At 43.5% G+C, this 11,184-nt stretch overlaps 1 protein-coding gene across 2 annotated transcripts; it reads right to left on the minus strand.

Annotated features, from left to right (window-relative positions):
• Window positions 1-675: 675 nt before the first annotated feature.
• BNIP1 (BCL2 interacting protein 1) lies at window positions 676-5,099 on the minus strand. 2 transcript variants are annotated; one of them, XM_029583960.1, is made up of 6 exons: window positions 4,924-5,099; window positions 4,446-4,538; window positions 4,221-4,312; window positions 3,212-3,310; window positions 2,568-2,686; window positions 676-2,157 (listed from the first exon to the last, which is right to left on the minus strand). In XM_029583960.1, the coding sequence occupies exons 1-6, from the start codon at window positions 5,005-5,007 to the stop codon at window positions 1,961-1,963; spliced, it is 684 nt and encodes a 227-aa protein (XP_029439820.1). In that variant the 5' UTR covers window positions 5,008-5,099; the 3' UTR covers window positions 676-1,960. The 2 variants fall into 2 exon arrangements, with proteins under 2 accessions (XP_029439820.1, XP_029439821.1); XM_029583961.1 differs by lacking the exon at window positions 4,924-5,099 and adding an exon at window positions 4,696-4,910.
• Window positions 5,100-11,184: the final 6,085 nt, after the last annotated feature.

Raw genomic sequence — 11,184 nt, forward strand, 5'->3', positions numbered from 1 at the left:
AATTTCACCTCCAATACTGTGCCTTTCCCTTGGGTTGGTTTTTTTTTTACTTTTTCGCCCTTACCTTTTCCGCTACTTCTTTAGAAAGCCTATTAAAGATGAGGCTCCCCAACGCCCTGTACAGAAGTATTGTCACTTCCTTTTCCTCTGGTTTTGCCTCTCCCTACGCACCCAAGCAGCCCTCTGGCTCCAGCCATTGCCTTATCCCACTGTTTCACTATCTTGAGATAATCAGCCACCATCTCCCGCGTTCTCTCTCCTGCTTGGTGCACAGCAGCTTCTCACTCCCCGTTGTGTACTGTTTCCTTGGATTTATACATCCCAAATGCAAGACTGTGCACTTTTTGGGACTAAATCTTGACTGCCAAGCATTCTACCACAGCTTGAGGTTTTCCAGCTCACATCTCTTTCTTTCTGCTCCACTCTGCTGTAGCCCAATCTCCGAGACACTCCCCTAATCACCTTTCCCTGCTCAGAGTGAATTCTTTACCACTCCCCTCTGTCGTTTATCACTCAACCAGTTTCTAATTCAGTCCACCCATCGGCTGCTTAGTTATTGATGGGCCTCTGGGGACAGTATGAAAAGCCTTGCTGAGATCCGAGTACATCACACTTGCCCTTGCTCACATTTACTAGTCTTCTAAGCAAAGAAATTGATCAGATTTGTTTGTCATGATCTCCCTCTCACCATCAATGTCATACAAACCAGCTTGTAGTTTCCAAATTAGAGAGTGATGGGCAGTGAGATTCAAATTAATGTGAATTTGCTATTTGTTACTGAGACTGGGTTTTTTCTTTTCTCTTTTGTAAGGTTTGTGTTTTCTTTTATTATCCTGTGTATGGTTGTTTTACGATTGTGTGTGTGTTTTTTGTGAACTGCCTAGAATTGGTGATAGGTGGTCAAGCAATATTTTAAATAAATAAATAAATAATGAAAAGGGACTACATCTGCCCTTCTGCATAAAAGTGGGAACAGAGAGGAGGCTGGAAAGTACAGGCCTGGGTGGTAGGAAAATGAACGGAGACTGTACAGGACTTAGAATCCAGCAGAATGGATCTCCCAGAGGGAGAGCGTGTCAAACAAATCCAAACACGTTCGAGAGAACTAGAACGAGGTCATGCAAGAATGGCCCAGGACTCTGATTCTTCAGCCAATGAATGAAGAGGAGGAACACCTACTGCATTAATACCACAGCACTGACCGACTGCTACTGTGTCGCCCCAGCCAGGAAGAAATCCTCCAAACAAACTAACCCCCCAATGCAGATTTCTGCCCAACGCTAAATTGTATCCATCACACAGCACCCTCCCATCCCAGGTGCTGAGAGCCACGCAGAGGAGGAGCAGCCGCCCTGATAGGTCCAAGGTCTGAGGTGGGCAGCTCGGCCACTTCTCCTCTCCACACGAGCACCTGCTGGGATGGACTGCTGCCAGACCATGGGTCTCCTGGAGGCCATCACAGCATTAAAGGTTAAGAAAGGAATGGATTAAAGCATACATGGAAATCTTCTCTCCTTCGCTCTCTATTCCTTTCCCGCTGCTACGAGTTCAGCAAGGGGAGTAGAAGAGAGATGGTGAAGGGGAGACATCCACGATGGAAGTTTTTCGAGCACTTAAGCCTGATACATTTCCTGCTACACAATACAAGCTTGGCTAGACTTGTCATGCATCTTCTGTTAGTATTATTTATGTAAAACATTAGAAATATGTCCATCTGAAACATTATATAAATTACTATCTCTCCGCTCCCAATTCTTCTACGCCCCCGAGATCGATCCAGCATCTCCTGACCCCCATTCTGAGTTTCCCAAGGGCCTATCGCTCCATTTGTAGCAGCAGAGCATCTGCCGACCAAGGTCCAGAGTCTGAGGTATTAAGAGCTGCCCAGCTCCCGTAGGACCAGGCACCAATACCTTAAATCGGTTCGCACTGTCTGGAAAACGAACGGGGAAATGCAACGTTACAGTGATGGCAGGAGTCTCTTCTTAAGGATGTAGAGGACAGTGGACAGGAAGAGGGCAAGGGCCAGGAAAATAAGCAACTTGTCTGTCAGTTCCCTGCGGTTGTATTTTGTGATCAGTTTCCGCCCCAGCTGGATTGTCCCCGACATCGACTTAAACTCCTCATTGGCTTCAAGAATTGTTCTGGAGGAGGTGGCTGCAAGGAGAGAGAGTGAACGGTGTTTAGGGTAAGACGTGAGGACTTCCAGCATGCACAGGATCAGAATTCATATAAGGTGTAAAGCTATAGCCCCAGAACGGTGTGCGTAATAATATATACAAACCTAAAGAAAGGCATAGATGTGTTTCATTAAAGATTATTCTCTCTAGTGCTACGTCCTTCATCTTTCACCAGCTCCTGCCAAAATGCAGCAACTCTGAGCTACTGCCAAACTGACACCCGGAACAAGATATTGCATTGACCAAAACACCTCTGAACGCTCCTGGCTATCATCAGCTACCTTCATCCTGCAGATGCCAACCTGGTTTCTTACTGCAGGAAATATGCTTGGAACAGGGCGGCGGCGGCAACAAAGCTCCCTGCCCCTCCCCCACACATTTGGGTACCTAGTGTCTGTACGGTTTCCGCACTCTGCTGCACCTGCTGGGCCATCATCTTACTGACACTCATGAGGCTTTCCGTGATGGCACTGGCTGACTCAGCCAGGTTTTCTTTTGCTGTTTTCCTGCACGAGGGAAGGAAGGTGGGAAAAAGAGAAGGCATTCATTTATTTCAAGAAGAAATCAATATAACAGCATCCCTTTGGAGTAAAGCTCTGATGTCCACCCAGAACTATCAGGGGTAAAGAAAGGGTGCAAAACAAGCGCTGTTCTTAGGGCAGCCCTCCACTCTCCGAGAGCAGGATGATCTTTACAGGTAGCCAGCTGGCTTCCTGCTGAGAGCTGGATAAAGAAGACGGGGGATTTAAACCTCAAGTTCTGATTATTGCCGCTCCCAGTTCTCCTCACTCACTTTGAGCTAAAACCCCAAGAGAAGACTCTCTGGGCCATTTTGGCTTAGCTGCTCCCCATCGGGATGAGCATCTGACCCCTTCCATTGCTCAGAATTGAAATGTGTATTTCGGTGAGTTTTGTGTTTATTCCAACCCCCCCCCAGGGAACTGAGAAATCCTGCAAAGACCCAGCTGCAAAACACATCACAAGAAGCTGACTAAGTACAGCAGCAGAAGGCACTGCCATGCCCAGAGTACCTTTGTCTCACAGAATCACCTCCAAGCAGCTCATCCTTTTCAGAGTTGTCAATAGCAATCTTGCAAGCTAGGTTTGCTTTCCTCCAGAGTGTCTGATTGCTGAAATTTAAGATCAGATCGTTAGCACAGAGGCCCCAATATCTGCACCACATGAGGGGTCTCAACACAACACTGAAGATGAATGCACAAAGCAGGATGAGTAACCCGCTTCCAACGTCCTTTACTTTACAGACTTCTCATACTGAATTTAGAAAGAAAAGCTTGCAGGTCAGATACCTTTAGGAAAAGATTGTAATCCTGTACATTTGCATCTAACTGAATCTGCATCTGGGAGCAAGAAGAATTAGTACTTCTTTCCTGTTACTATTGCTGGAGTAACTTTTTTTCATTTATATTCTGCTTTTCATGACACTTCAAAATAGATTGTAAACTCCTACAGTACCTTAATGTAATCTAAGGGCCTGAGTTCCCATTCTGTGTCTATGGGAAAAATGCTTAGTAAAGGCAGTGGAGAGCGAAGTGATTTCTCCAAGTCATGATCATATAATGAGGATCAAAAATCATTTTGTTTTCCTTAAATCCAGAAAACCCTAACACACTGCACTGAGAAAAGCAATTAATTTAAAAACCTCAAAGGCAACACATAAAAGAAACACATGATTCAATATCTAGTTAGTAAAAGAAACATTGTTCTTACAGGTGTGCTAGTTTATACACAGATTTACTGATCAGTGCTGTTAGGTCTCAATTTGCTATGGAGGTTTATGGAGATAAATGATGTGGGAGAGAAGATGGCTGCCTTCTCATAAGCATTTCTACCTTTACTGCATTACTAAAAGCCTTAAGAACAGCTAAAAACAAGACAGCTGGAACTTCCTCCCTCAATTCTCAGATCCAACACCGGGACCTGAGAGAGAGGCGGTGCACAAACACTTTTCTGTTCCATGACTGCCAGGAGTCCAGGGAATGCCAGAGGATGCACTTCTGCAAACAGCTGCATATCACCCACCTGAGCATCTGTTTCTTGTGATTCTCCATGTCCTTCAATAGCACTTGTTTCTCTGATTCCTTATCCTGCTCTTTAGCCATCTGCTCTAGGTCCTTTAAGAGGAAAATAACCATAAATGAACACAGAAATGCTTTCCAGACTGGGACCCGTATTTATACAGATCCAGGATTCCAGCACTCATGGCAATTATGTGGCTTCGTAACTATGACAGCAGCCACCACTGACCTGTATTCTGAGCCTCAGGTGATGAAACTTCTCCTTCACTTTGGAATTTAATTCTGTAAGTGCGCTCATAGGCCCCGCACAATCCCGGATATCCTGCAAGGCATGTCAAACGCAAAAAGATGATGCAAACACTGTAAGAATGTGGAAGGCTAAAAACAAGCACCACCTTTGAAGTCTTTCAATAAACTACAATCTTTCCACCACAGGTCAGCACTTGCTAAGTGAATAAATACATTGAATTTCTTCATACCGATTCTTTTAAGAAGCAGCATTTTGAAGGGTGGAACATTATGTTTGAAGGAGTGATACAAAAAAGGTGACCTAAAAACCACATGTAAAAGGGATTTGCATGACAAGTTTGAGGGTCGAGAATGATGGAAGAGGGGGTAAGGGGACGCCAGGGGTCAGCGATGCTAGGTCCGGAGGGTGAAGGCAGAGGTAGAGAGGAGGTGCCGGGGTATGGGGAGCCTGCGCTAACCTGGATCAGCGCTTTGATCTCCAGGTCATATTTGACAATCTCCTGGTTGCAGACTCGTACGTGGACATCCTGGGTCGGCGCCATCTTGGCGGCTTCGCTACGGCGCCCGGGACGGGCCAAGGTAGCAGCGCGCAGCAGCTTCGCGCGGTCGCAGCGCCCCCTGGCGGTAGCGCCCTGATCAGGCGGAGAATTAACGGAGTGCTGTATTGCAAGACACTTTAAATAGGCTGCAAACTCATCAGACGAGCCGATGATTTCAAAATCATAAAGCTGCTCATACTTAACCATTTCTAGAGTGCAGAGAGCACGTTAATTTCTCCAAAGTTGCAATTTATTTAACCTGGGATCTCCAGTGACTGAATAGTTGCTCGGATTTAGAGCAATAAACTAGTGTGTGTCTGGCAGCTTGATTCAATTGGTTGGTTAGCTAACTTCCACCCATTTACAGTCCAAACACTACCTTCCTATACAAGCCAGTACAATTAAAGCAAGGGGTGGAGTGTGAGCTTACAATGACATTTTTTTACTTAAAACAATTCCCCCTAGGAGGACACAAATACCACATATGAGTATGACTGCCAGCCCCTCTCCAACAATAATTGTCTACCTATCGATATAATTTACTTCTATATAACAAAATGATGCGTGCCACAGACCCAGCTGGCACAATTTTTATATACCGGCCTATTCTGTTCTAGGCAGTAGTGCCCAACCCAACAAAATATCCCTTTTTAATCTAGAGATTGTCTGTCTATTCTGCTGCAAATAAGCCCTTAGTTTGATTCTAGAAATCCATTTTTTTTAAAGTTCTTATTAACCACTTGCCTGACCCAAATGGGCCACCTATGACCCACTAAGTTGATCGAAGAGTTTGACCTCTCTACCATCCATTTATGCCAGATAAATCTGGAAACTTCCTTAGAGCCTTTCTTTTTGGTAAATGAACAAATATTGAAGTCATGCCAACATGGGACTTCCATATTTGAGGAAGTGGGCTCTTGTCTTCAAAAGCTCATGCTTCAATAAATTGGTCAGTTATAAGATGATAGCAACCTCTTAGTCTGTAGTAGTAAAAATGACAAACATGGCTACCCATCTGGAATTTTTAGTCTTCCAATGGAAATGCATTGTGTAAGAGAAAGGTGAAGCATTAGGGCAGGGTTGGCCAACTCCAGCCAACAGTCACAAACAGGCCTCATTTTCAGGATACTCACAATGGCTATGCATGAGATAGATTTGCATACAGCGGAGGAAATGCATGCAAAACTTTCTCCTGCATATTCATTGTGGATATGCTGAAAACTAGATCTGTTTGTGGCTCTTGAGGACTAGAACTGGCTACCCTTGCATTATAGATTTTTTGTTTTTGGAACGAAAGTGAATGAGAGCTACTAAGGATATTTTGGACTGCATATATGTCTGTTTTAGGAGAGCAGTTGAGTTTCAGTACAGGGGTGTATTCTATGCATCCTGCTGCAGGGAAAGCATTTTTTTTCCTATGTAATGTACATCAGTAGGGCTCTTATTTTTCCTTATATTTTATAGTGTCTTTGTAGAATCTGTTGTATTGTTTTGTAGATATTAAACTATATTTTTAATGCTTGCTATTTTGGTTTACTACAGGGCTTTCTAAACTTGTCCTGGGGACTCAACTGCTAGCTGAGTTTTCAGGATATCCATAATGAATATGCATGAGATAAATTTGCATACATTTGAGCCATAGTATATGCAAATATCATGCATTTTCAGTGTGAATATGCTGAAAACCAGACTGGCTAGGGTGTCTGCAGGACAGATTTGGGAAGCTCTGGCTTAATACCTTTAGCTTCTCATAGTGGTACATATACCAAGCCATTTGCAAATAATGCTAAATCTAAATTTATAAAAAACACTTGATGGCCACTTCTACGGGGAATGTAAGAAAATGGCATGAAAGGACCAAGGCCCCAAGCTAAATACAGTCATGATAACATACACGGGGGGGGGGGAGGAAACAATCCATGTGTCATTTCTAGTCTAACACTCTCTAACCAAACTATCAGTTGAAGGATTGCTAGGTTGTTTGAAGCTCTTGGTTGTGACAAAAGTAATTTTGGATTGCATCAGAATAAAGAATTGACATCGACACATAGGCAGCAGCCAGTCATTACAGCATTTTTCCAATTTTTTTTTTTTATTTCACGACAAAAGATGTTGCATACATTGATAAGTGCTTGAACAGAAGTGCAAAGATTTGGGGGGTAACAGAAAACAACCAAAACAAATGAATTATGCTTGTTTGAAAGGAAATACAACAGCAGCCATTTGAACATTTTCACAGCGTTCATGCTTAGCATCTTGGTAAGAGACAGAGCCAGGCTGAGCGCTTTGGGTGAGCTCCGGTTGGACGTGATAAACCAGTATTGGCATGAAAAACATTCCCTGAGCAACAAGATGCCACCGTTCACTACAGCCTTTGACTTTTTGACTTACCAAAGTCTGTATGGTCATTAGCAATGACTTCAATTTTACCCGAAATGCTGCTGTCTACTGCTTGTCACTGTTTAATTTTGAACCGCCAGCAAGGATTACAAGCCAAGAATAAACAGAGCAGGATGCCAGACATGAAAGCTCCAAAGCAATACATGGACACAATTTTGCCTTTCAGTTCTTAAAAAAAATATCGAATAGCACAAGACAAAAACTTAATTCCTCCGTTAGTTACTAAATATTAAATCATTACAATCTTATGGAACAATTTGCAGTGTATTATCTACGTGTATGGCAAATTCTTGCTGTCTCACAATATCTCTCTAAGAGAGCACAGCATGGCAATTCCTTCTTCTCCATGCAAAAAGCTGAAGATGGTCAAGTTAGACAGGTGACCTGTTGTATCCCAACTATTGAGGTGATTAACTCTGTATTATCCCAAATTCTAAGGAAAGAGAGCATTAGAGTCTGTGGTCTCTTTTATATTCTTGAATGTTGTTTAAGGGTCACACAGATCTTTTTCTGCACTGTGGATACTTCACAGGGTCCTAAACGCAATATGTATAATCATATGTATAAAATCTTCATGCTGAAGCAATACAAAAGGAAATACTTGCACACGCAGGAGAGCATCCTATAGTGCCAGGGATTGCTGAGACGAAGGGAAGGGTATGGAGGCATGGCCGAGTGGTTAGAGCAGGGTTCAAATCCCCCTTCTCTCACCGATACTTCTTGCGTTAATGGGTGGCAAGAGATCACCAGTACCAAATTAGATTGTAAACCCTTTCCAAGGAAAGGACCTACGTACTGCATCAGAATTATAATGCACCTAGAACAAGTCTTTGGCAAGGTGAGACATAAAATCGAAAATTGTAAACTCTTTGATGAACAAGAGAGAGAGAACAATGCTGCAGCATTGCTGCTTGGCAATTTTCTCCACAGGTGAAGAATAACTGGAAAACCAAGATCCAGGGGTAGCGGGCCCATGTTTAAAACCTTATCACATGATGGTAAAAAAGATTCTAAGCCTTCACCCCTTTCTAACAGGAAGAGGAATTGTTCTTGACTGAAAGTTTTTATTATATGTGCATTCCCCTTTTACACTAACATAACTGTGAAATTTAGTGTCTATTAAATATTGTTAAAGGGTACAGGGGTAAGCTCCCCTTCTTCCGAAATTGTAACTTTCAAATTGTCTCCAAGGAATTTTAAATGAAAAAAACAAAACAAAGGAACAGGAAAGCCAGAAGAAAAAAAAAACCACCCTGGTTGCGAGCTGAGCCGCTCAGCGTATTTCTGGGAGCAGGAGCACAGGCCTCTAAACTTTGTTCAGCAGTGAGCTTCAGCATTACCTGCCAGGCCCCAAATCCCACTAACACAGAAGATGGAGGTGGTACAGGAATGAGAGGAGACAGAATGGGAAGATGGAGAACGGAGGACAAACATTCAACCCAACCCCTGTTTGAGTTGCTCAAGTTGAAAAGTCCAGCACTCCAAGCTGCTGGTTCCTTTTCAAGAGAATAAAAAGCAGGCAAGAGGTTTTGTGTTCAATAACCCACATTAGGCTGCAAGAGCCACACTTCCAGCCATTTATTCATTCCTAGAGCAGCTCAAAATAGAAAATGTTGTGGCCCTGCTGCAGGAAGTGGCACAAATGTTTTTTAGTACAATGTAACATAGAAACATAGAAGAGACGGCAGAAAAGGACCCTGCGGCCCATCCAGTCTGCCCAGCAAGCTCCCATACCTATCAGTTACTCAGATGGCCAAGGTCAGGGCTCTTGTTGGTTACTGTTTGAGTCCAATTTCCTTTCCCCCGCTGCCGTTGAAGCAGAGAGCAATGTTGGAGTTGAATCAGAAGTGCAGTATCAGGATTTTTGGTTAAGGGTAGTAACTGCCGCATCGAGCAAGTTACCCCCATGCTTATTTTTTTCCCCAGTGTCCTTGATGGTTGTTGTCTGAATCCAATTCCTCTTTTCCCCCTGCCGTTGAAGCAGGGAGCAATGAGGGAGTTGCATCAACACTATGAAGACTTATTTGTTAAGGGAGGTATCCACCACATCAGCAAGTTACCCCCCCCCCCCTCCTCCCCCTTGCCTTTAGGGATCTCCAGTATTTTATCCCACGCCCCTTTGAAATCTTTCACCATTTTTGTCTTCACCACCTCCTCCGGAAGGGCAGTCCAGGCATCCACCACCCTCTGCATGAAGAAATATTTTCCGACATTGATTCTGAGTCATTGGCCCTGGAGTTTCATTTCATGACTCCTAGTTCTAGTGGTTTCTTTGCCGCAGAAAAGGTTGGTTGTTGTTTGTGCATCATTAAAACCTTTCAGGTATCTGAAGGTCTGTATCCTATCTCCCCTGCACCTCCTCTCGTCCAGGGTGTACATATTTAGGTCATTCAACTTCTCCTCATAAGTCATTTGATGGAGACCACCCACCATTTTGGTCGCCTTTCTCTGTTCCCTTTTGAGATACTGGCTCCAGAACTGAACACAGTACTCCAGGTGAGGCCTCACCAAGGACCTGTACAAGAGGATTATCACTTCCCTTTTCTTACTAGATATTCCTCTCTCTCTGCAGCCCAGCATTCATCTAACTTTAGCTAGCTCCTTGGGACATTGCTTCTCTATCTTTAGGTTGCTAGACACTATCACCCCGAGATCCCTCTCTTGCTCCATGCTCAGCTGCACTTCACCCCCCAGTGCATACAGTTCTTTCGGATTACCACATCCCCAATGCATGACTCTACATTTCTTGGCATTAAAGCCCAGTTGCCATATCTTCTACAGCTCTTCAAGCTTCCTCAAATCACATCTCATTATCTCCACTCCTTTTGGCATGTCAACGCTGTTGCAGCTCTTAGTATCATCTGCAAATAGACAAGCTTTACCTTCTATACTGTCACTCACAGACATTGAACAGAACCGGTCCCAACATTGATCCCTGCAGCACTCAACTTAACACCATTCTCTCTTAGAGTAGTTTCCATTTACTTTCACACGCTGCCTTCTATCCATTGACCAGTTACAAAATCCTGGGTTTGAAATTGAGCTCCTATAATTCTACTCATAGTTAATTCTCTGTGAACACAATTTTAGAGATGTACCGAGCCTACTTTAATATACAGGACAAAAATGTATTACTTCTTCTAATGAAGTTTGCATCTAATTTTTTATTATTCAAAACCCTTTAAAAATCAAGCTGGATTGCACCGCTAGCAGCACTTGTAATTCTCTAGTTACAGGGAGAGGACGGACTTCTCGCTAAAGCTAGCAACTGGCTGCCCAACTAGTGCTAATCTTCCATTTTAAAATAACAGCACCTGCAGCAGTTACAACTCTTCCATGTAGCAGTGATCGCTCTAGTGTCTACAATCATAGGGCACTGGTCAGCAAAGGCCAGGCTTCTCTGTGTGCTAGCCCACACATCACCCCTCTTTTTAACTTTGAAGTTGGAATGAATCCATCCTGCAAAGCTTTGCTACAAGCTCTTAACACTGCGCACCTGCACTTCTGGGGACTGAAGGCTGCTACGCAATGGGGGTTCAGACAGGTAAAAAGCACATTCATCTTCAACACATGAGTGAAGAAACAGCTTTATTAGCAACAGGACATGGCAGGTGATGGCAAAGAACTTTGCAAATGAGAATATTTCCAGAAGTGCTCAGATCCTCATACCTGGTCCACACAGGAATATATTTCCTTTTCTTCAAACTGTCAGCTTGCTGTTTTATGTTAGATTGAAAAAGGCTTTTCCTAAGCAAGCTGAATCTTGCTTTATACATGACA

This window comes from Rhinatrema bivittatum, chromosome 18 (assembly GCF_901001135.1).
Source record: "Rhinatrema bivittatum chromosome 18, aRhiBiv1.1, whole genome shotgun sequence".
Taxonomy (NCBI): Eukaryota; Metazoa; Chordata; class Amphibia; order Gymnophiona; family Rhinatrematidae; genus Rhinatrema; species Rhinatrema bivittatum.

Bases quoted from the DNA above. Each gene is read 5' to 3' on its own strand.
- BNIP1 (XM_029583960.1), bottom strand. From the start codon at position 5,007: ATGGCGCCGACCCAGGATGTCCACGTACGAGTCTGCAACCAGGAGATT. The intron at 4,539-4,923 runs GTTAGCGCAGGC...CATGCCTTGCAG, and splicing joins AGATCAAAGCGCTGATCCAG to GATATCCGGGATTGTGCGGG. The intron at 2,158-2,567 runs GTACCCAAATGT...CTCTCCTTGCAG, and splicing joins GGAAACCGTACAGACACTAG to CCACCTCCTCCAGAACAATT.